This window comes from Choloepus didactylus, chromosome 19 (assembly GCF_015220235.1).
Source record: "Choloepus didactylus isolate mChoDid1 chromosome 19, mChoDid1.pri, whole genome shotgun sequence".
NCBI lineage: Eukaryota > Metazoa > Chordata > Mammalia > Pilosa > Megalonychidae > Choloepus > Choloepus didactylus.
In genome coordinates this window covers 65,587,349-65,611,487 of record NC_051325.1, presented here as the reverse complement: position 1 = coordinate 65,611,487, position 24,139 = coordinate 65,587,349, and the positions used below count along the sequence as shown (strand labels likewise).

The 24,139-nt window shown below is 63.4% G+C and overlaps 1 protein-coding gene across 1 annotated transcript in view; it reads right to left on the bottom strand.

Annotated features, from left to right (window-relative positions):
- Positions 1-2,381: 2,381 nt before the first annotated feature.
- The window catches only part of COL20A1 (collagen type XX alpha 1 chain), a 43,156-nt gene continuing 21,398 nt past the window's right edge, over positions 2,382-24,139 (bottom strand). The window contains 33 exon segments of the mRNA XM_037811182.1: positions 2,382-2,410; positions 2,780-2,911; positions 3,078-3,144; positions 3,281-3,316; positions 4,068-4,172; positions 4,731-4,784; positions 5,028-5,081; positions 5,190-5,243; positions 5,327-5,422; positions 9,320-9,373; positions 10,021-10,107; positions 10,663-10,740; positions 10,849-11,004; positions 11,503-11,612; positions 11,903-12,045; positions 13,307-13,311; positions 15,560-15,654; positions 15,657-15,680; positions 16,598-16,746; positions 16,839-17,125; positions 17,221-17,468; positions 17,628-17,760; positions 17,987-18,124; positions 19,411-19,469; positions 19,472-19,553; positions 19,989-20,125; positions 20,247-20,370; positions 20,818-20,954; positions 21,396-21,525; positions 21,881-22,038; positions 22,310-22,474; positions 23,257-23,421; positions 23,885-24,004. Coding sequence (XP_037667110.1) covers positions 2,382-2,410; positions 2,780-2,911; positions 3,078-3,144; positions 3,281-3,316; positions 4,068-4,172; positions 4,731-4,784; positions 5,028-5,081; positions 5,190-5,243; positions 5,327-5,422; positions 9,320-9,373; positions 10,021-10,107; positions 10,663-10,740; positions 10,849-11,004; positions 11,503-11,612; positions 11,903-12,045; positions 13,307-13,311; positions 15,560-15,654; positions 15,657-15,680; positions 16,598-16,746; positions 16,839-17,125; positions 17,221-17,468; positions 17,628-17,760; positions 17,987-18,124; positions 19,411-19,469; positions 19,472-19,553; positions 19,989-20,125; positions 20,247-20,370; positions 20,818-20,954; positions 21,396-21,525; positions 21,881-22,038; positions 22,310-22,474; positions 23,257-23,421; positions 23,885-24,004 — 3,611 coding nt within the window.

Below are 24,139 nucleotides of genomic sequence, written 5' to 3'. Positions count from 1 at the left end.
GGTCCGGGGATCCAGCCAGGGAGGGTGCAGGCAGCAGGCGCCTGTGCAGTCTTAACCGGGGCAGCCCCGGGCAGCTCCTACAGGAGAGAAGGACGCACGGGTCCGGCAGGGGCTGCGGACAGCTGGACGGAGCTCAGACACCCAGGCCCGGCCCCCACCCGGCGATACCCCTCAGGCCACCCTCCCCTGCTGGGCATCTACAGCTGGCCTGTGGGTCACTGGACAAGGCCCCTCTGGTCAGTCCCCGGGCCTGGCCTGGGACACGGCCACCAGCACCCACCCCCTCTGCGCCCGGCTCCTGCCTGCTCTGCCCCCACCCACCACTCAGGGGCCCTCGGTGCTCCCACCACAGGCCCCGCCCCCCATGGCCTGCCTGGCTGCTACTCCCCTCTGCTCTGCGCGCCCAGGGCGCCCACCTGTGCCGCCCTCCCCTCGTTCCTCCACCCCCAGGGTCTGCGCGTGCGTGGGCGGTGGGAGCACCGCGGGGGCGGGGCGGGGATCATTGGGAGCGCGCCCCCGACCCGCCGCCTCGCGCACACTCCCGGGGTCCCGTGGCCCCCAGGCTCACCCACACTCCTGCTGCGCCCCTAGGTCCGGACTCCGGGGCCTCTGCCCGAAGCCGGCCCTGCCCGCGCGCTAACCAGGCTGGCTCCGCGGGAGCCGCTCACCCCGTCATCGGCTGGTTCCCGCTCCCTGCGCCTGGCGTTTCTGCGGCCCATCCCCTCCCGACGGGCTCCCGCACCCACCTGCAAGGTGCCAGCGCGCCCTCCCTCCCGCGCCTACCGCCAGGCCGCACCCCCCGAGCCCCCGCCCTGCGGCCGCCCCACCCGCCTCCGCGCCCCCAGCCCTCTCCCCGCGAGCCTCTGCTTCTCCTGCCGACGGTCTCCTGTGGAACACGAGGACCCGCTGCTCCAGGGGCTTCTGCTGAGCCCACGCGCGCCCGCGGCCCCAACTCCCGCCGCCCTCTCGCGCGCCTGCGCGCCACCGACACCCTGCGCCAACCCAGGCTCCCCAAACTCTGCTCCCGGCGCGCGCCTCCCACAAGCGGCACTGCGCCCGCGCCGGCTGCCAGGGCTCCCCGTGCCCCTCCGGCACCCGCCAGCCCTGACCCTGACGCTGACCCCGACCCTGACCCCGCTCTGGCCCTCTGCCAGTGTCCATCCCCCCCACTCTAGCCCAGCCTCAATGGACTCCCTGGAGGCCCCGGCTCCCACCTTCCCCTGCCCTGAGGGGAGCCCCCCAGCATTGCTGTGTGGTGCGAGGTCCGACGACAGGGTGCTCCAGGCCTCCACCTTCTTGGCCCCCAGGCCCTCCCTGGGGCTCTTGGGCTCCTTGGTGCCCACCTGCCATGGCCTCTCTGCAGCCCCAGCTCCCCCCACGAGACACTGGCCCCTGGCTCTCCTGCAGCCTGCATCCAGCGCCTGCTGCTTGGCCCTGCCTGGCCATTGACCGCCCCCCGGCTGTCCCTGCCCCCCCACCACCCCTGGACAGCACGATCCCCCACCGGTGTGCCACAGCTTGGGGTTGGAGGGATTATCACAGCATCTGCAGCCTCCACGTGCTCCTGGCATCCCAGCTGCCCCTCGGGGTCCCTCCCTGGCATGTACCCACCCCCCCGCAGCCCCCGGCCAGGTACTCACCTGTCCTCCTCGGAGATCCTGGAGCCTCGTTCCCCTGTGGCCCAGGGCTGCCCAGCTGACTCAGGACCCCAGGCTCACCTGGGAGGATGGAGAGACAGCACTCTGGGAGAGGGTGTGTTGAGAGCCGAGGGGCGCAAGTGTCAGAGGCGAAGTGGGTGCTTGAGCCCCAGGGCCTGGGGCAGTGGGTCCGGCCCTCAGGCTGAGGCTGAAAGCTCGAGGGGCAGGGCACTTAGGGTCCCTGAGACCCAAGCAGGCAGCCAGCCATGGCTCAGTAGCTGTGTTTATCGTGAGGTTAGGGGGTGACATGACAGCACCTGCCAGCCTTGTCTACATGGCTGGATGCAAAAGGGCGAGTGGGTCCCACGTGAGTGAGTCTTTTGGTCCAGTGACCCACCCCTTAACTGGTGGACTGTGACTCAGCTGCAGCAGACAGCCCCCCGCCTGGGGCAGGGGATCCCCACAAGACTGGGCCCTGTCTCCTGCAGATGCACACCCATGGGACAGGGCCACCGTGGGCTCAGAGCAAGGGCTCCCCCAGCCCCGAGCGGCTGTGTCCCGACCACCAGGAGAGCAGCCGCTGGCCGTGCAGCTCTGTGTCCTCGCCCGGCTGATCGGCAACCACCCTTCCCCACGGCCACCCCATCTCCAGCTCCGTGGCTCCCAGTCAGCCTCTCCGTTCTGCTCAGCGTCCCATCTGCGGCCTCACAGCCCGTCAGACAGACAGACAGACGCCTGACAAGGTCAAATTGACAGATCTGCTGCCAGGATCCCTGGCATGAAGGGGGTGGAGGAGCGTTCAGGGGAGAGAGACCGAGGGCTGGAAGTGGAGAGAGTAGGCAGGGAAGGCATGTCTGCTCCTGGGGTCCCTGCCCCCCAGTGGCCCTGGGCAGGGGGGGACAGCTTGTGCTTCCTGGGAGTTTGGGGAAGGGGCTGCTTTGGGGACTGGGGAGGCCAGAGAACTGTGCGAGTCTTCGGCCTCGAGGCCCCCTTTGCCCGCCCAGACCCCCCTAGTGCTGGGGGAACCAACAGCTGGGGCAGGGGTGCGTCTCCTTTGGGGCTGCCCTGTCCCCGCTGAGGCTGGGGCTGGGGGTGGTCCCACATCCCCCCAGATCTGCTCCATGACGGGGAGAGCCTGGTACCTCTGTCCTCAGGGCTGTGTGCTCCAGGGGTCTCTGGGGGCCCAGGCCTGCCAGGCCTCCCCTTCCCCTCCAGGATGGGCATCGGGGGCCTGGCGTTCTCACGGGTGAATGACTCGAACCTTAACACGTGAGCTGGGGGAGAGGACGTGTCTGAGTCTCAGGGCAAGAGGGGGTGCTGGGTCCCCAGCTCAGCCCAGGGCTGTGTGGGCCCCACAAATCCCCTCACAAGATGGCAGGGGTGGCCCGGGTACTGCGGGGGCTCCTCCCCGACAGGCAGGGTCCTGGCTGGGGCACTCACCCTGAACCACGGCCTCGCAGGCCTGGCTCACCAGCTGGTAGACGGCGGCCAGGGACGGCAGCTCGCCCTGGAAGGGGAGACACGGTGGCTCGGGTCCTGGGGCCATGGCTCCGCCGGCTTGGGGACTGTGCAGTGGGCGGCGCCTCCCCCAGGATGTCCCCCAGGGCTGGGCCGGGGACCCCAGACACCAGGGCCTCACTCACCTTCTCTCCTCTCTCCCCTCTTGGCCCAGGCAGCCCCTGAGCCAGGAGGAAAAGGAGGAAAAGCTCAGCGGGCACATAACCCAGGGATGCCTTCCAGCAGCCCCCAGAGCCTGGCCAGTGCGGCTCTCCCCTGGGTGCAGTGACGGCCTCATGCCAGGCCCTGGGACCCGGGCCATCCCCTTTTCCTGACCGGCAGGCACATCTAGCAGGAGGGAAACAGGGCACCTCAGCCCCCGGGCCAAAGCCCCAGGCCCGAACTCCCACATCCCAGGAGGCCGCACACTTCCCTGGCCCCAGAGCTCGCCAAGGAGAGGCTGGGCCCCGCGGGAGCCGTCCCGGGGGCTGGAGCTTGGAGGGTTTCACGCCGGTGTGTGTGTGTGTGTGTGTGTGTGTGTGTGTGTGTGTGGAGGTCCCTAACAGCTGGAACACTGCCCTGAGGACAGACCCGCCCCACAGCCCGGAGCCAGGCACCCCAGGCCCCAGAAGTCAGCTGGCCTCTGCTGGGGGCTGCCTTGCCTCTCCTCCAGCTCCACTGGGAACCTGGAGCCTGGGGGACCCCACGGAGTTGCTGAACCCCCATCCCTTGCTTGGAGCCAAGATGGGTCTCCTGGGTCTGCCTTCCCCCACCCTGATTCCCCCCACAGGGTGCCCACCCCGCCACCCCCGCCGGCTCTGCTCCGAGCAGGCCCCAACTCCAGGCCCCAGTGCTGGCCTCCCACGGAGAGGATGTGCCCATGCACCCCTATTCCTGCCGCGCATACGGCTGTGGGCACGGGAGGGGACTTACCGTGGGTCCCACGGCCCCTGGGGGCCCTCGCTCCCCGCTGGTTCCCTTGTTCCTCGCCATGCCCTGAAAAGCACAGACGTCAGCATCGGCTGCAGCCCCCATGCCCTTCGGCCCTGACTCCCCCTGGACAGCCGTGCTCACCACCCCCCACAGCCCTCGGCCACCTGCACCCCCCTCTGCCCTGACTCTCCTCCACCCGAGCCCACCCCTCCCCCGGGCAAACACCAGCACTGGTGGCCTCAGGGCTGCCCTTTGATGTCCTTTAGCTGCCCCCAGTGTGCTCAGAGGCAAAGAGGAGAGCAGGGCCTGGGGCCGTGACCCCTTCACCCCGACCCGCAGCCTCCAGGCCCTCTCCTGCCCTCAGAACTGGGGAGCAGGCTGACTGGGGCAACGAGGACCCTGGCCAGGGCAGCCCCTACAGTGCCCCTGGGCACGGGACAGATGACCCAGTGCTTCTGCGCCCTGCAGAGCCCTGCAGAAGGTTCTGGAGCAGGGAAGACACACAGCCGGGACTGCTGGGAGGGGCTGCAGGGGCTGCGAGCCGGGGCGGCTGATCATGGGGGATGTGCCCTGTCCTCTCTGAGACCAGCCCCCACCCAGCTCAAGGGCACCTGTGGGGCTGGGGACAGGTGAGGGCAGGGGCTACGGGGAGCAGCCACCTACCCTGGGGCCACGGGGTCCGGGCAGGCCAGCGGTCCCCTCCAGTCCTCTCAGTCCCTGGAGGGCAAAGGGGGGATGCGTCGGGGCTCCCCTGGTGCACGCCCCACCCCTGTGAGCCCCCGTGAGCTGCAACCAGACCCTGAGTGGCCGCGTGCGCCCCCCTCCCGGGCAGGCAGGAAGGGTGAGAGGCCGAGGAGAAGGGGCCCCCAGCCCCACGGCCACGGCCACTGTCTCCCAGAGTCTATCCTGGGCCGGCTTCTCTGCCACCCCCACGGAACCTTCCGGGCCCAGAGCAGGTACCTTTGGCCCCTGGAGGCCGACTCTCCCGGGGGTGCCCTGCTCCCCAGGCTGGCCCTGAAGGAGAAGGGAGGTGGCCGCCAGGCCGGGCCCAGGTCAGAGCCCGGAGGAGGCGCCCCCAGCAAAGGGCACTGCTCCAGCTCGCCCACCCTGGCCACCTGCTACCTGCAAGCCCGGGGGTCCGTGGTCCCCCTTCTCTCCTTTCAGCCCGGGTGGTCCCTGGGGGGGAGGGGGAGAGATGAACTCAGCAGCAAGGAGGCAGAGACGGGGGCAAGGAGGGTCAGGGAGCAGGTGACACCCACCACAGGCCCCCGGATGGTGCGGCCCTGGGTCCCTGGTGACCCTTGCTGACCTCCAGGACCCTCGGGTCCCATCTGTCTGGGTGGCCCAGGCTCTCCCTGCAGACACAGGATGGGAGGGGCTGAGAGGCCACGTGGCCGCCCCACCGTCCCTGCCCTGGGGCAGCTTGTCTCCTGCTCCGTTGCCCCCCGGACCTTGTCCGCGCGTCCTCCCCAGCCCTCGGCCACCACGGCCCTCTGAGCGCCTGGAGGAAGGAGAGGGCCCTGCTAGCGAGACGCCCCCCCCTTGGCCTCTGCACCTTCGCTGGCCTGAGCCATTGGGATCGAGCCCCCCCGCAGAGAGGGGCCCGTGTTCCGCAGCCTGGGATGGCGCCGAGAGCCCCTTCCCCAAGGTCACAAAGCTGTGGGTGGCCGAGTCGAGCTCTGAACCTGTTATCCCTGAGCCCATGTGGACGTGGGGGGCAGAGGGCTCTGCAGAAACCACTGGGGAGGGGCGAGACGCCTCAGCAGGCCAGTTACACGGAGAGGTGGACAAGCCCCTCCCGAGCTCGGAGCCCCGGAACACCAGACTCGGAGCACTAGAGAGGCCCAGACTCTAAGGCCCAGAAGACGCCAACACTACTTAAACTGTCTGAGATGCATAAAAATGAATAGTTTCAAATTATTATGAGTTGAGCAGATCAATTTTACCAGACTATTAAAAAAATCTGCCATTTTAAAATAAAGATTAAATGCAAAAACCATAAATAAAACATCAGCAAACAGAATCCTGCAGCGCATTAAAAGAACAATACTAATGACCAAGTTGGCTTTTTGGTGGAATGCAAGGATAGTGCAGTATTCAGGGATTTATTAAAATAATTCACCATACAAATAGCTTCAAGAACCGATAATATTTGATCATATCCATAGCTGCTGAAAAACCACTAAATTTTTATTTAATATGCACTTTTGATTTAAAAAAAATTACCTAATGAAAAAAGAATAAAGGATTTGCCTGTAATGACAATATATCTGTGTTGGCTCCCAAACCAGCAGTGCACCTGGTGGAAAACACTGCAAGTACTTCCATTAGGGTCAAGAAGAGATGAGTGCCTGAATTCACAGCTCTTCTTTGACAAAACTCTGGATGCATTGACCAACACTGCTAAGCAAGGAAAAGGAATTAGAGCTAGAAAAATTTGAAAGGAGGAGGTGAAGTCATTATTTGCAGGTGACATAATTTTACACCTGGAAAACCCAAGGGACCTAACTGAAAAAAAAAATACCATCACAAACAAGAGAATTGAGTAAGAAAGTGGGATACAAGGAGACAACGCAGGGAGAAGAGCCTTTATCAAACAAAGAGATAGAAGATGCAATGAAAGAAAAGGCCTCACAGCAGCAACAAAAAAGATGAAATCTGTCAGGATGGAGGAGAAACGAGAGAGAGCCCTGAGAACTTTAATGTTTTACCGAAGGTCACAAAAGATGCCGTGAACAAACAGGAGAGCCGCCACGCTCTTGGATGAGAAGGTTCAACTTACAAAGATATCGTTTGTTCCTAAGTCAATCGAAAACTTAACGTGATCCCAATAAAAACACCAACAGAAGTTTCCAGGTAAATGGACCAGTCGATTCTATAGTTCCCTGGGACAAGGCAATCGGCAAGAAGAGCCAGGAAATTCGGAGCAGGGGAAGTAAAAAGAGGCCCAGCTGCCCCTGATACCAAATTCCAAAACAAATAATTTAAGAACCCCAGTCCCTGTACGTGAATAGACAGACAAATCCATCAGACAGACTGGAGAGTCTTTAAAGACCCAAGTACACAAGGGATTTAGAACATAAAAAATATGGATTTAAAATCAGAGAGGAAAGACTGCGTATTCAGTAGATGTACTAGGACAACTGGGTTAGCTGGGAAGAGATGAAGTTGGATTCCTCCCTCACACCTTAAACAAAATAAAGTCTAGATGAGTCGACATCTTAAAGGTTTAACAAGTTCTGGAGCCCCACGCGGCAGAGGCAGAGTCGCACCTGATTGGCGTTCCCGGCAGCCGTCTTCGAAGAAACGGAAACGCCAGCCCTCAAATTCGTACGGAATGGAAGGGAACCCCAAATGGCCAAAACAATATTGAAAATGAAGAACAAAGTTGGAGGACCCACACTTCCCGATTTCAAAACTCACTGCCAAAGTAATGAACACAGTACAGTACTGGTGTAAGGACAGAACAGACAGATGGATGGAATAATCGAGTCTCCAGAAATAAGCCCATACGACCATGGCCAATTCATTTTCAACAAGGGTGGTGTGCTGGTTTGAATGTATTATGTCCTCTAGAAAAAGCCATATTCTTTGATGCAATCTTGTGGGGCAGACATATTAGTGGGGATTAAGTTGGAGCCTTTGGATTAGGTTGTTTGCATGGAAATGCGCCCCACCCAACTGTAGGTGATAACTCTGATGAGATATTTCCATGGAGGTGTTACCCCACCCATTCAGGGTGGGTCTAAATTAAATCACTGGAGCCATATAAATGAGCTGACAAACAGAAGGAACTCAGTGCGGCTGAGAGTGACATTTTTTTTTTTTATTAAATTCAGTTTTATTGAAATACATTAACACACCATACAATCATCCATGATATACAATCCACTGTCCACAGTATGATAACATAGTTATGAGTTCATCACCACAATCTATCTCTGAACATTTTCCTTACGTCAGAACCAGAACAAGAATAAAAAATAAAAGTGAAAAAAGAACACCCAAATCATCCCCCCATCCCAACCCCTTTGTCCTTTAGTTTTTATTCCCATTTTTCTACTCATCCATACACTAGATAAAGGGGGTGTGATCCACAAGGTCTTCACAATCACACTGTCACCCCTTGTAATCTACATTATTATATAATTGTCTTCAGGAGTCCAGACTGCTGGGTTGGAGTTTGGTAGTTTCAGGTATTTACTTCTAGCTATTCCAATACATTAAAGCCTAAGAGGTGTTATCTATATAGTGCATAAGAATGTCCATCAGAGTGACCTCTCGACTCCATTTGGAATCTCTCAGCTACTGAAACTATTTTGTCTTATTTTGCATCCCCCTTTTGGTCAAGAAGATACTGAGAGTGACATTTTGAAGAGGAGCTACAGCCAAGAGGGACACTTTGAAGAACGCACAGGAGCTGAGAGAGGAGCTTCAGCTTACGGAGACATTTTGGAGATGGCCTTTGAAAGCAGACTCTTGCTCCAGAGAAGCTAAGAGAGGACAAGTGCCCCAAGAACAACTGAGACAGACATTTTGAAGAGGAGCTGTGGCCTAGAGAGGAATGTCCTGGGAGAAAGCCATTTTGAAACCAGAACTTTGGAGCAGACATCAGCCACGTGCCTTCCCAGCTGACAGGTTTTCTGGACGCCATTGGCCATCCTCCAGTGAAGGTACCCGATTGTTGATGCGTAACTTGGACACTTTATGGCCTTAAGACTGTAACTGCGTAACCAAATAAACCCCCTTTTATAAAAGCCAATCCATTTCCAGTGTTTTGCATTCCGGCAGCATTAGCAAACTAGAACAGGTGCCAAGGACATTTGAAGGGGAAGTCTTCAACAGATTTTTAAAATGACTTTTATCTATTCACCTTATTGTTTTTTTTTTCTATGGCTTTTGAATTTGGGGCCATTTTTTAAAAGCTCTTCCTCATGTTTGCTTCCAGTACTTCCAGGACTTTTTTTTTTTTTTTTATTGTGATAACATATAGACAACATAAAATTTCCTGTTTAATCACCTTCGTGAGTACAATTCAGTGATATCAATTACACCCACAGCAACATACACCGTCATCCGAGGGGGAGGAGGAGCCAGAGGCCAGTTCCTCTCCCTGGGGCTGGGACCTGCCTACCTGCGGCTGCTCACTCCCTGCATTTGTGGGGTCCTCTCCTAGAAGGGAAGATCCGAGCCCCTCACCCATCCCGGCCCCCTGGACTCCCAGGACTGCCCCCCCCCCCCCGGAGACTTACCCGGGGCCCTGGGACGCCGCGTGCTCTGGGGGCACCTGTCCTCCCAGGGAGACCCTGCAGAGGCACAAACGAGGCTGGCACCGGTGGCTCCCAGCACCGCCCATGCCCCTGGGGCTGGGCTGCACCAACCAGCCCCCGGACCCTCCCAGCGCAGCCCCGGAAGCCTGTCCAGGGGCCCCGGGGGGAGAGGAGGAGGGCCTTCCTGGGCACCGACAGCTCTGTCGGCCTTCGTCTTGCAGGTTAAACCCCGCGTGAGCAGGAGGGGTCGGCTCCCGAGCTTCCCACCAGCTGCAGGGGGTCCTGGGGGGGGCACTGCCTGCAGGTCGGGGCCCGGGGCTTCCATTCCCACTGTGGGGGTCAGGGCCTTGGACAGCTGCCCCCTGGGGGCCTGGGCGGAGAGACCCTCACCCCCGCAGCACCTGTGGAGCCCGGAAGGGCGGCAGGGCTGGGCCTCATACCCCTCCGGCCACCCCCAGCGCCCCCCGCCAGAGGCTGAGCCCAGTAGGGTGGGAAGGGAGGGGCTTGGCCAGGGATTCGCCTCGAGGGGCAGGGGGTGGACGGGGTAGGGCCGGGGAGGCTCAGGAAATGCACTGATCTGTGGGGGAGGGTGCTGGGGTCAGGGCCTGAGGAGCATGTGGGGCTGCCCCCCATGTGGACCGGGAATTCCCGGCCATCCTCAGGGGAGGGGCTGCCAGGCTCACTGGCGGTCCTTGGGGCCCTGGGGGCCCAGGGGTGTCCGGGCTGCAGGAGCAGGCGGAAGGGACGGCCGGGCAGCTCTCGCTGTCGCTCTGGAAGAGTCGAAGCCGCCCGCTCAGCCCCCTCCGGGGAAGCCGAGGACACTGGGGGCCAAACGACCCTCCAGACCAGTCTCCGGACCTCGGAGGTTGGGGCTGTGTGCGCAGCTGCATCAGAGACCCCGCCCAGGCCCCCGGCACAGCCAATCCCAGCCCGGGACTGGGTCCAGGGGGCGGGGTGGGGCGGGGCTCCATGAGGACCCCCCCCCCGCTCTGCCCGAGGCCCTGGGGGGGGCTGGGGGCGTGGCCTTGCTGCATGAGCCCCTCCCTGCCTGTCTGCAGCCCGGCTGGGCCCACAAAGGATAGCAGGACCCCAGGGGCACAGCAGGGGCCACACCTGCATTTGGGGAGACCCCAGCCTGCTCCATCCTTCCTTGCCCCAGGCCCCCAGCCCCCAGGAACTCACTCATCAGCCACCCTGGGCTCACCCTGTGACCCAGGGGCCACCTCCTGCAAGAAGTCTTCCATGATCTCTCCCAAGCCTGCCACCCACCAGGCTCTGCGGCCCCTCGGTTTGCTGAGTGATGGTGGCTGAGGGGGGCTCCTTACCAGTGCAGGGAGCTCGCAGCACCTGTCCTCCTCCGCTCAGGAGCCACTGCACACAATCTGGAGGGTCTGCAGCTGGAACTAAAAGCAGGGAGGGGCCGGGGCCAGTCCGACCACAACTGAAGACAGCTCCGTCCATCTGTCCCCGTAACCAGCCCAGCCCAGCAGGGCATGGCACAAGCTTATCGCAGCCGAGCTGCTCCGGGGACCCCTGGCCTTGGCCAGCCTCCCCAGCATGACAAAGCCGGTGGTGGGGGGACTGCCCGCCTCCCCAGTGGGCTTCTCGGCAACCTTCTGGCAGTCCACGTAGAGCCTGACCCTGGCGTGGCTCACAGCCACATGCACCTGCAGGAAAACCAGGAGGTGACCCCGCAGCTCAGGACGGGGGCTGGGCAGGGGACCCCGCTCACCACCGGGTGCCTGGACATCGGGGTCCTGGCTCCGTCCCAAGTCTCATGGGACCCTGGGAGAACCCCACCTCACTGGACCTCAGTTTCCCCTTGTGAAAACAGACCCATTGACACCTGCCCAGGTACCACACAGAATGGGTGGGGACCCAAGTAGAAGGGCTGGGGATGCTCTTTGACCCACATTAAGACAAGGACGTTAGAGGCGAAGGCGACAAGGGCCCTGACCCACCCTGATGCCCCCTGACCTGCCCTGACCAAGGCGGGCCACGGTCTGGATTGCAGGGAAAGCTCCGGTGCCCCTGGCTGGGAGGAGCCAAGCGGAGACCACCGGGCAGAGCCTGGGGGCCAGCGGGAGAGCCCTGGGTTCTGGTGCTTGTGGACCCGGCGAGGTCCTTTAGCAGGGGGGTGGCGCACGTTCCGAGTTTTCCAGAACCTTGTGGACGCTCCCGAAGAAGATCTTCTCCACTTCCGGCAGGTAGAAGGTGACCTCCCGCAGGGCGGCCCCGGGGTCCCGGTAGAAGTAGGTCAGCGACCTCCTGCCGGCTGCGGGGAGGGCGCGTGTGAGAGCCCGGGGGAGCCGGACGGAGGGACGGACAGGGGTGGGGGGTGCAGTGCCGCAGACACCACGGGATCCCGCCCCAGGGACAGAGCCAGGCTGCCCCCAGCTGTAGAGTGGCCTCCGCAGCCAGAAAGGCGGCCCCTGCTGGGACAACGCCACCCCCTGCCCGCTCGGTGTGGGCCTGCCTGAGGCCGGATCTTCCTCGAAAACCCAGTGCGGGGCCCCGGCCGCCCCCAGCCCTCCCGACCCCAGGGTGGGCATGGGCCCCGGTCACCGTCCAGCAGGACCCCGGGCGCAGGCTGCAAGTCCTCGGCCGTGACCTGCCACAGGGCGAAGGCCTCGCGGGGCGACTCTGGGAGCAGGCGCAGGAGGAAGGCGACCGTGTGCTCGGGCGGGAGGGCGGCCAGACCGACGTCACTGCGGAGGCGCCCGCGGCCCGAGTGGAGGGAGGCTCCCGCCCCACCCCCTGCTTCGGTGTCCCCGCCAGGAGCACGGGCCACGCGGGGATTTAATGGGAGATGCCCATGAGCACTGGCCCCTTCCTCCCCCAGGCGAGGGCTGAGAGCCTCCTACCCCAGGGTCTGCGTGGGGTCAAGGAAACCCTGTAGGAGGGTCCCTGGTTCTGTCCTCTAGGGTCCAAGAGGCCACAGCTCGGCCCTCGAGAGCTGCCCCCCCCACCACACACTTGGCCAGAGTCCTCAGACTGGGTGGGCCGTGGGGGTCCGAGATGGTGCTCACGGAGGGCAGGGGCGGGGCAGGGGTCTTGGGTCACCCACTAAGGCTGTTCCCAATGGCCCGCAGCCCCTCTTTGGCCTCCACTTGCTCTTAGGATAAAACCCACCAGACCCAGCCTGGTGCCTGTCCTTAAGCAAACTGGCCCCAGTGCCTCGGCATGTGCTGCTTGTCCTTCCTGAGTGCCCGCCCCTTCCCCGCTCTCCTCCTGGTGCCCCCACTCAGCTTTCAGAGCGGCGCGCACATCACCTCCAGAAGCACCCTGCGGGACATGATTACGTGCTTCAACTTGGCGGGCCTGGGCTGGGGGACCGGATCCACCCCTGGGGAGGGTAGTGGGTACGGGTGACTGCGCCCTCCACAGCCCCCCGGGCCTGGGAAAGTGAGGCCGGAGGCAGGCCCCATTTCCTCACCCAAAATACCAGTGTTAGGGGAGGCTTGCCGGAGGGAACCGCCTTTTCCCCACCCCCTTATCTTGCCCGGACACTCCCCATTGCCAGAGCAACTCCCCCACCGCCAGTGCGCATGCACCGTTGCCAGAGCAACTCCTGCCCGTGACAAACAGCTTCCGCGTCCTCTCAGAACCAATCTAAGCCTTTAACCCTTACAGCTACCCCGCCCTCTAAACCGCCCCATATAAGCTTGTACTCTCCCCCAATAAAGGTCTCTATCGCTCTCTTGGTTTTCTTGATCCTAAAAGAAACGTGTCCCGCCTGTTCCTTTCTCGCCGCCCTCCATACTTTGCACGCCTCCCGCCGGGGACCTGGCCAAGTCCCCCGCCTCGCCCTCGCCTCCGGGAAAGAGCCCCCGCCGCCGGTACCCTCGGAGCAATCCTGGGAGCCTAGGATTTAGCACCCTCCCCCAGACGAATCAACTGCGACCGCAGCACCCCTTCTGCTCTTCAGGGCCCCGAGTCTCCTTCATGGCAGTTATCACAGTGGGTGACCTCACCTGTGCTGGGAACCACACCTGTGCTGGGGATCACACCTGTGCTGGGATCACACCTGTGCTGGGAACCACACCTGTGCTGGGAACCACACCTGTGCTGGGGACTGCCCCTGGTGGGGGGACCATGCCTGGGAGATGATTTAATACCTGCCCCCACCTCTTGGGCTGTGAGCTCCAGAAGGGCAACGGGCAAAAATGAAGCACCAGTTGCACCGTGAGGGCCCTGGGGGAAGTCAGTCATTTGTGGAGAGGGACAATCACATTCCTGTAATTGGGAAACAGCCTGTGCCGGTTTGAAGCTGTTACCACCCCAAAAGAGCCAGGATTGTGTAATCCAATCTTGTTGGGTGGGAACTTTTGATTGAGTGTTTCCATGGAGATGTGACTCACCCAACTATGGGTAAGTCCTTTGATTAAATTATTCCATGGAGGTTCGACTCTGCCCATTCAGGGTGGGTCTTGATTGGTTCACTGGAATATTTAAGAGAACTCAGGGGACTACACAGACCCAGACACTTGGAGATGCAGACGGAAGGACGTTTGGAGTTGCTAAGCTAAGAGATGAAGCCCAGAGATGCCCCGGAGAAGCTAAGAGAGGACCCCCAGACGGTAAGAGAGAAATGCCCCAGAAGAACCAAGCCAAGAGCTGAGAGAGGCTAAGACAGACAGAGACATTTTGGCAAAAGTCATTTTGAAATGCAACCCGGGAGCAAAGGACCAGCAGACGCCAGCCACGTGCTTTCCCAGATGACAGAGGAGCTCCAGATGCCATCGGCCTTTCTTCAGTGAAGGGATCCTCTTGTGGATGCCTTAGTCTGGACACTTGTATGGCTTTAGGACTGTAAATCTGTAACCTAATAAAACCCCCTTTATAAAAGCCAATTTGTTTCTGGTATTTTGCATAACAGCAGCTCTAGAAAACCCACTGCCTCCTCCTTGGAGGGTTCCCCACGAGAGCCAGAGGCAGGACATCGAGCAGGGGCCACGGTTGTGTGAACAACATGTCTCTGTCTGTCTTAGCCTCTCCCACACGTTGACCCAGATAAAGGACACTGGATTAGGGCTTAGACACGAGGAAGGGACAGACTCCAGCCAACAGCACATGAGCGGACACTTGTATTCCACCTAGAAAGAGGTTAAACCGAACAGACAGGAGGGCTAGTGCAGCAGGGATCAGAGGCAGAAGGAAGAGGGTGGCAAAGGCCCTCTGGTGGGATGTGCCAAGGAAGTGGACGTGGACCAGAGGAGCTGGCCAAGCCAGACAACAGGGCAGTTCGCGCCTGTGCAATGCTCAGCCAGAAGGAAAGAATGTGGACTGGGGGGGGGGGGGGTATCCCTGTCTTCCTGCTGCTGTGTTTGTGCCCTGCATGTGTAACTGTGTGTGAGCTGTGTGCACCATGTGTGCATGAAGTGTATACGTGTCTGTGAGCGTGCTAACTGTGCAGTGTGTGCTATGTGTGCGCCATGTGTGTATCAGTCTATGTGTGCGTGCTGTGTAACTGTGCTGTGTGTATACTGTGTGAGTGTGCATGTGTGTCGTGTGTGTGTGCTCCAGGGGTGTGTGTGTAGTGTGTTTCCACGTGTGTGTGTGGGGGTGTATATACTTTTTGCAGTTTTCATATTTCTATTAGTAAATATGACTTACCTTTATAACTTAAAACATTTTAACTTAAGAAAAAATGGTGCTGCGTCTGTTGTGATCCAGCTTTTCAATTTAGGATCTCTCAGTAAGCAAAACACGACGGCTATTAGGCACCAAGAAGCACCTCAATTTTTCTTGGGGTTACTCGTGAAATAGCCCTTTCTTGCAAACCTAAGATATCTGCAGATTTGCTTAGAACAAATTAGAACAGCGACCAGGAGACGAGAATTCCCAAGGAGATAAATTTGGGGGGATCTCTGCAAAGCTCTTCCCACAGGGGAAGAAAGGCCTAAGCGCTTGGCCCCATTCACCCCCAGGAGATTCCTGGGACAGGTGCCCACCCCCAGATGGCCTTTCCCAGCGGGGCCGGGGTGGGGGGGGGGTGGCACTTGTTGGTCCTCCTGCTGCCACCCTGTGCCCCTCCACTTCACGTTGGCCCTGGAGCTCGATCTCCAGCCGTTTGGCCACACCCGCTTTTGGGACCCAAAGCTGTCCTATGACCTGGCTGGGTGAGGCCCCGCCCACTCGGCCCCGCGCCCCGCCCACTATCTCCGAGTCCCCGCCCACCCGGCACCGCGCCCCGCCCACTAGCTCCGAGGCCCCGCCCACCCGGCCCTGGCGCGTCAGCTGCGCCTCCTTGAAGAGCGTGAAGGTCCTGGGCCAGCCGAGGGCGGGGGGCTCCATGGCCGCCCCCCTGAGGGAGGGTACTCCGTCCCCACCAGGCCGAATCCTGGGCGGGCGCGGCGCGGGGAGGAGGGGCCGAGGCGGGGACAGTCAGGGCGTCGTGGGGGAGCGAGAGGAGCCGAGAGAGAGGAAGGCCGAGGCCGGGGAGGGCGGAGCGGAGGGACCCCCGGAGCCAGAGGTCTCTCGGCAGGCAGGGCAGGGGTCTGCCTTCAGGGGGCCCCGGCAGGGGTGGCCGCGGGCCGGGCCCCTCCAGGCCCCTCGTTCCGCCGGCCTGCGCCTGCCTGGCCTACCGCCCCTGCTTGGGCCGCCCACCTAGGGACCCCGACTCCCACCTCTCAGACACCCCCAGTCCCCGCAGGCAGAGCCCCTGGGGCACCCACTTCCTGCAGCAGAAATTCGCACAAGCCGCGCCTCCACCCCAGCCCTGCGAGATAAACTGCTTTTCTTTGTGGGGTTCATTTTTTTTCCCAGGAAGGACACCACTGGGGTCCCCTTAGCCCAGCCTGAGGCACCATCCCCTGCCCCGCCTGCCCCTCCACGCCCCATTCTCGGCTCTAGGACCCTCAGCCGTCCTGGTGCCCGCCCACCCCACCCACCCTGCTCCCAACAGCCCATCCCACCGCCGGCCTCAGCCAGACCCCACAGCGCCCACTCCTTCGCCGCTAATGGGGACAAAGGGAACGGGGCGATCTCATCAACACCCTGTGCTTGTCAGCGCTGCCAGCAGGCCCGGGTGGGGGCAGCAGAACCAGCCCCTGTGGTCACCGCTGCCACGACCCCTCTGGGGCACCACCTATGCTGGGGCCCCGAGCTGAGATTCCCCAACCCTCACCAGGGCAGCTGGCACACCCCCCTTTGGCCCTGCTGGGATCCCCCCTACAAAACTGCTGCACCCCACCCACCCAGGAGGGGCGGAGAGGCCCTGGCTGGGAGGGAGAGTGGCCCACAGAGGGCAGGACCTACCTGGGAGGGAGCTGTTGGGGTGCAGGGCCGGGCAGGCTGCTGAGAGCGAGAGAGGCTCGGGGTGAGTGGGGAGGACCCCTTGCTGTGTGGCCCCCAGAGGGCCTCCCCGTGGACCCACGGGCACAGCTTGGGGCTCCTGGTCCTCACACCTCAGGGGCAGGGAAGGGCGGGGGTGGTCACCCAGGGTCCTGGGGGGTCTCGCCGAGTGAGCAGGTGCTCTAGAGCCTGGCTGGGGTCCCACCGCCCAAACGTGCCCACCAGGCAGCGGGGCCAGGAGCGGCCTGGTGTGCAGCACGTGCGGGTGCGGGCTCCAGGGCGAGGCCAGGCGCGGAAGCGTTTGTGGGTGCGTGAGGGCAGGAGAGTGCTAGGACCACGCGGGGAGGGGCAGCGGCGGCCGCCCACTGACGTGGGAAGGGCCTCTGTCCACCAAGTACTGGCCTTGTCCCCAGTGGCAGTCCTGCTGAAATGTTGGGGACCCCAGAGGGAAGGGGAGCTTATTGGCCTCTGAGGGACCCCTGCTCTGAGAGGCTGTGGTTGTCCAAGAAAACCCGCAGAAAGGGCACTAGGCGCAGGCTGTGGGGGCCTCCGAGGCCAGGGCCAGGTGGAGGGTGGACCCCACTCACTGCGAGGGGCACGAGGCCGCTGACTCCATTTTGGAAATGGCACATGCAGAACCAGAGGGGCCCTGTGTCCCCGGCCTGCACCCCGACCCTGTAACACCGCACCCCAAAGCCCTGCTGCATCTCCACCATGCACCCCAGCCTGGACCCCAGACCCCTGCACCCTGCCCCCCGCCCCGGCCCCACTGCCTGGCCTGCCTCTGCTCGGAGGGCCACCCGGCGCAGGGGCACCCCGGGACCATCTGCTGCTCCTGCAGACCCAGGTGGCTGTTCCCAGGGGTCAGGGGCTGGGGGACCTGGGCCAGTGTTCTGGGAGGTCAGGTCTTGGGTCTCGGGAACTGGGAGATCAGGGACCCCTCTGGGGTGTTTCTTCCCTGCCCCCCATTAAGGGGCAGGGGAGGGTCACCTACGAGGCTTGTAGCGGAGGGACCCGGGGTCATTGTGGGCCCCATCCCTGTAGCAGGCCCCGGCAGTGATCTCGTACTCCACCTGCCGCCCCAGGCCCAGCAGGACGGCCACTCTGAGGGTCCCGGGGATGGCGATCTGGGGAGAGGGGGCTGGTGTCCCCTGCAGAGTGGGGGTCCCTAGGGGGATGCCCTGGGGGAAGGGCCTTACGACGGGGTCCGAAGCTCACAGGCCCTGGGACCTCAGTGGGGGGCGTTTCAGGTGGTCAGGGCCCCTCCCCCGGGAGCTGGGCATGGGACAGGGGGAGGCTCCTGGAACAAGGGGCCCCCCCGTGGCTGAGCCCCCGCCTCTGCCCGCCCCGCACCTCTCGCGCCTCCCCATCACCCAGGGGCGCCCACTTGATCTGGCAGACAAGGACGCCAGGTGCCGCCGCAGACACCCAGGCCAGCCGGACCTGGTCCCCGGGGAGCTCCGTCACCGACAGCCGGCTCGGACCGGGGACCTTCCCTGGGAGACGGGAGAAGCCTGGCTGGGGCCTGGGGGTCCGGCTGAGGTCTGGGGGTCCAGGGCTGGGGCCTGGCGGGGCCTGAGGGCTGCCCCGGCCCCTCTCACGGAAGCCCTTGCCCCCGAGGGCTGGCCCCATGTCTACCTGGGTCTTGGTGTCACTTGAGACTTGCCTGTCCCCAACTAGCGGCTTGCACCTGGGACCCCACAGCACTAACAGTCCTAAGACTCGGGGATCCCCAGAGCCAGTCACTGAGAACAGCACTTCACATGACCATCTCAATTAATAATTATTGATCAGTTAATCCAATTGTGTAATTAAATAAAACAAATGCTAAAGATTTTTTTGAACTCAGCATCACTTATTTCTTGCCAGACCTCTGGGGTCCTGTGCCTCATTTAACTCGAGCCCCTCAGCAGTCCTGTAGCCTCAGTGTTATCAACCCTTTTTTATTGACGGGGAAACCAAGGCACAGAGAGGTCAAGTGACTTGCTTAAAGTCTTGCAGCCAGAACACGGCATGGCGGGGACTCGCACCCGGGCCCACTGCTCTGGGACATGGGGCTGAGCTCTGTGGCCCGGTGACCTGGGGCAGGGGCAGCTCCACCCCAGCCATGTCCGAGTGTCGGGCGGCGGGAGGAGGGCAAGGACCCCCTCGGACAGGCGGGAAGGGCAGCTTCTGGGGGCACTGTAAGTCACTGAGTTTCTTTCAGGACTCATCGAACCAGCCAGGCTGAGCGCGCGGGGGCCCAGGCAGTGGGGAGCCCCGGGGTGCGTGCAGGCCCCGAGGGCCCATCCCAGAGAGTAGTCCACTCTGCTCCCCTCCAGGGGCCCGTAGAAACCTCTGTTCCCCATTATGGCAGTTTTGCTGGCCCGGGGCCCCATGGGTGCTCGCAGACACACACGGGGGTGGCCTCTTGGGGGACAGATGGGACCACCCCCTGCTCCCCGGAGTCCACTGTGAGACCGTGCCCACACCTCTCCCCACTTCCCCAGGACCAGGCTTGGCCGGCACAACCACTCGCCACCGCCCCGGCACCCGACTCTGAGCTGCGCCCCCGAGATGAGGGGTGAGGACGGACTGGGGGAGCCTCCTCGCCCACCCCGTGGGTCGCACCACCTGGGCCCTGCCCCACCCTGGCTCAGCGCTGCCCATAGCAGACGTCTGGCATAGACCCGTGGGTTGGAACCCACCGAAGGGCGCAGCCCGGCCCCCCAAACCCTGTTCCTGCTTCCCACCCCCTGACTCTCGCTCACACTCTGACTTAGACCCGCGGCCCAGACTCCCCCCGACTCAGGCGTGGTCACGCGGCCGGTCAGCGTGGAGGAGCCGCCCCGGGGCAGATGCAGGTGACCCGGACGGAGGAGGTGGTGGCGGAGGAGAGGGGCCCCAGGGTGGCCGAGGTGGCATTCCCAGGAGCCTCCACCTGCGGGGGGTGGGCCGGGCCGGGCTGTGGTGGGCACCTGGCATGGCACCTGCCCAGAAAGGAGATGCAGCCCCGGGCCTGGGAGGGAGGGACTGCCCTGACCCCCAAGGTGGAGAAGCAGGCTTGTCCTGGGGGGTGGGTGCCAGCCCACCACGGACCCCAGGATGGGATATGGGGCCCCCTGGGCCTCCCCCACCGCCCCCACCCCAGCGGCATCTCTGCCTCCTGCAGTGCCCTGTCCCCGGCCTGTGGCGCTTCACGCCCGCCCCCCTGGGCCCAGTGTGATGCTGTCGGGTGCTGGGTCCCTGCACCGAGCCCCGGGGCTGGACCTGAGGAGATGCAGCAATCGCGCCAGCTGCACGAGGTCCCAAGCTCTGGGGGGTCCCGGGCAGGGGCTCACGGGAGGGGAGGCCCTCAGCCCAGGCCTGCTCTCACCTGCCCGGCGTGGCTGCCCTCGCTGGACACATAGATGACCCGGAACAGGAGCACGGGCCTCAGGACGCCCTCCCAGAGCACGCGGGCCGAGTCGTGGCTCACATCCGAGAAGCCCAGGTGTCCCGGGGGCACCGAGGCTGTGCAGGGCACACCAGGCCTTAGCAGCCGGCCCATCGGGTCTGGGGTCCCGACCTGCAGGGGGCTCAGAGCAGCCAGAGGTGGGCAGTGCCCTGTGAGCCAGCAGTGAGGGGCACTCACGGGTCCTGGCATGGATGCCCCGTGCCTCGCTGGCCTCCGCCCCTCGCAGGCCCTGAACAGAGATGTCATAGTCCCTGCCAGGCTGCAGGCCGGTCAGCAGCGCCTCGGGCAGCCCCACCCGCACCTGAGCTCCGGAGAGAGACGCGGGCTCACGGGGCCGCTCCTGTTTGCACCCCCAGGCTCCCAGCACCCCAGCAGCTCCCCCAAGGCTCCCAGCACCCCATGCATTCCCCTAGGCTCCCAGCACCCCAGCAGCTCCCCCAAGGCTCCCAGCACCCCATGTGTCCCCCCAGGCTCCCAGCACCCCAGCAGCTCCCCCAAGGCTCCCAGCACCCCATGTGTCCCCCTAGGCTCCAGCACCCCAGCAGCTCCCCCAAGGCTCCCAGCACCCCAGCAGCTCCCCCAAGGCTCCCAGCACCCCAGCAGCTCCCCCTAGGCTCCAGCACCCCCTCCTCCAAGGCTCTAGCACCCCAGCTGCCCCCCCGGCTCCCAGTACCCACCTGTCCCTCTAAGCTCCCCCTGTCTTCCCGCCACCCTCCCCTGCTTACACCCCCCCCAGAGCCCCACGTACCTCCTGCCCCTCCCCCTCGTCCTTGGGTGAGCATCGGACCAGGTAGTGGGTGGCCCCGGCCAAGGGCCGCCAGGTGAGGTGGAGGGTGTGGGGCGTTGCGGCACCCAGGGTCAGCACGAGGGGTGGCAGCAGAGGCCCTGGGGTGGGGGGCAGTGTAAGAACACGCAGAAACCCCCCCCGGGGAGGAGGCGGCCCCTGCGGCCTTACACACGTGCTGGGGCACAGAGCAGCCTGAGAGGCGGCCTCGGCTCTGGGGAAACAGGAGATGAAAATGCTCTGAAACTGATCGTGGAGACGGATGCGCAGCTCTGAGGGCACCAGCGTACTGCACGGGTGATGGGTGGTGGGTGAGCTAACACGATGAAGTTTGGGGGGTACCGGCAGTGCCTGGGGCATCTGAGGGCAGGGACAGGGCACCTGCCCGTGGGCCAGGCCAGGGTGGGTGCTCCACAAACGGGTGCAGCCATCAGTGGAAGGAGCTGTGGGTGTCATTTCACCACGAATATCAATGGTATCGAGGAGGACACTGAGAGTCAGAGAAGCCCAGGAGCTCTGTCTCAGGCCCATCAGCCACCCACCTGTGACCGCCAGGCCCTGGAGTTCCTCGCCAACGCCGCCCTCGTAGACGGGGAGCACGGAGACCAGGTACCAGCTGTTGGAGGTCGGGTTGCACAGCTCCATGGACGGGGTGGCCCCCTCCACCTCCACCTGCCACAGGGGACGTGGGGTGGGGGCTGGTCACCGGCGGGGAAGCTCAGTCACGGGCACGAGTTCAGGGGACAGGGTCCGCACGTCCTCTACCCTGGGGCCGGCCCCTGGTGCATCAGGCCATTGGTCCAAACACCAGGGAAATGTAACGCGCAGCGTCTGAAGCTGGGCCCCCAGCACCCCCACCGCCCACCCCGCGGAATCAGCCTCTGACCGCAGCTCTGGAACGATCTGATGGCCGCCCGCTGTGCAGACCGCCTCATCCGAACCCCCATTCAGCTTGTAGTGGGGTCTCTGCCCCAGGGTTGGGGGGCTCTGCCCAGCATGGGGCGGGGGGTAGAGAGGCACCTCTCACCTCCCTGGGGGCTCCACCCCTGGAAGGCTGCCACATGATCTGGTACTTGAGGGGCTGTTGAGGGGCTGGGGTCCAGGACAGGTGGACGCTGGAGGAGGTCACCTGGGTCAGGACCAGGCCGGTGGGGGCAGGGCGGGGGTCCAGAGCTGGAGCGGTGGCTGCCAGTGTGACTGCAGGGAGGGGCTGTGGTCAGCGGGCACCAGCAACCCTCCTGCTCCCCCGACGGCCACTCCCAGGAGGGGTGGGAGCCGCTCCCCGGGCACCTGGCACCCGCTGGGCTGCAGACTCCCTAGGAGACGTGTGGAAGGGCCAGGGGCTGTGGGGTCTTGGGGGTGCCATGCGGGAGCCATAACCCGCATCCCCCAGGCCGTGGCTGAGCAGAGCTGCTGGTGTGGGGACCCACCGTGCATCACCAGGGGCCCCCCTGACCTGCGCCCCGCCGTGCACTCCGGCTCTGGACCTTCTGGCAGATGAGGCGGCTGAGCAGGCCGGCCAGTGGGCTGAGCCAAGGGAAGTCTGGCACGCTGTGGACGATGATGTCCAGTGGCTGCGACGCCAGGAGCCTCAGCTCTGCCTCATCGGCGTTCTTCACCCCTGCAGCAGGGCCACGGTGGTGAGGAAATGGCCCTCCGTGTGGCCGTCACCCCATTTCACACACGGGAAGGCCGAGGCCCCTGCTGGAGTCACATGCCCAAGATCCCATGAACCCGTCAGTGTGTGGGTGGGCGAGACCCAAACTCCCCTCCCAGGCCAAGGCTCCCCACGCCGGCACCCCGAGTCTCCGTGGGGAGGGGAAATATGGGGCAGACAGGCGTGGGGCATGGATGCTGGAGGACCCTGTGAGGGGTGTCCAGCAGAGGCTGGCCATGCCCCGGGTGCTGGGCACAGGGCTGCAAGGGGATCTGGGGCATCCCCAGATGCCTCCCCCAAGTCTGGGGTTTCCTCCCCGCGGGACAAGCTGACCACTAGCCAGTTAAGCCTGTGTGTGCGAGGCCCGGGCTGCAGAGGCCACCCCGAGGGCCCCACAGACACTCTGAAGATGACAGCGCCTGACGGTGACAGCGCCCAATGGTGACAGCGCCCGACGGTGACAGCGCCCAATGGTGACAGCGCCTGACGGTGACAGCGCCTGACGGTGACAGCGCCCAATGGCGACAGCGCCTGACGGTGACAGCGCCCAATGGTGACAGTGCCCACAGACAGTGAGGAGGTCTCTGGGATGGGGGCAGGGTCCGGTGCAGGGAGGCACCCACACGGAGGGGGTGGAGGCCGGGCACAGGGGTGGGGGCACAGCCCGTGTCCCCGGCACCCCCAGAGCTCTCACCCTGGCTCTGAGGAACCTGCTGGGCCGTGCGAGGGTGGGGACAGGGGCTCACCCACAGCGAAGATCTCGACGCCCTGCTCCCTGAGGATGTGGGCCGCAGCCTGGGCGCTGTCCTGGGACTTGCCATCCGTCACCAGGAGCACCACTTTCGCCGCCTCCAGACGGGGCCCTGCCGCCGGCTCCAGGTTCTGCACCAGCACGTGGGTCAGGGCGCGGCCTGTGGGCAGCGAGAGGAGTGACCGGCCGCGGAGCCCCCTCTCTGGACCCTCGAAGGGCAGCGCAAGGCCCAAGCAGGTTCCCTGCACCCTGGGGGCCGGGGCAGCTCTGCCTGCTGGAGACCCCGGGGGCGGGGGGCTGCTTCCCACAAGAGCCGAGCCACAGTGCCACAGTCTACACCAGGGTGACCCGGCCGGGCTGGGGCAGACATGACCACTGGCGTCTGTCGGTCACCGGGGCAGCTCGCTTTTAACAAAAGTGCCAGCGGAAACCTCCATTTTTGCCAAAGAAAAGTGGGTAATTTTGACCTTTCAAACCCAACCAGCCCCTCGGCGTTCACAGCGGCACTCGGGGGTTGATGCTTGTTTTCAGGATCTGGAGCGGTGCAGGCCGAGTGGGGGCTTCAGAATGAACACAACGAAGATGGGGGCCCCAGAGGCTGGGGGGGAGGGGCCTGGCTGTACCTGTGAGCGTGTTCCCCACTCTGTAGCAGAGGCTGCGCAAGGCTTCCAGAACCTTCTCCTTGGTGCTGAATGAATTCAGATCCCACTCGGTTCGGGGGGTCTTGCTGTACTGAGTCAGGCCTGGGGGAGGGGCACGCATGCTGGACGCCCAAGGGCCACCCGCTCTGCGGATGCAGCCTCCCTCGTGGGGTCCTCGGACCACACAGCAGCTCCCACCTCCAGAGGAGGAGGCGGGGGTTTGCCAAAGCCCTGGGC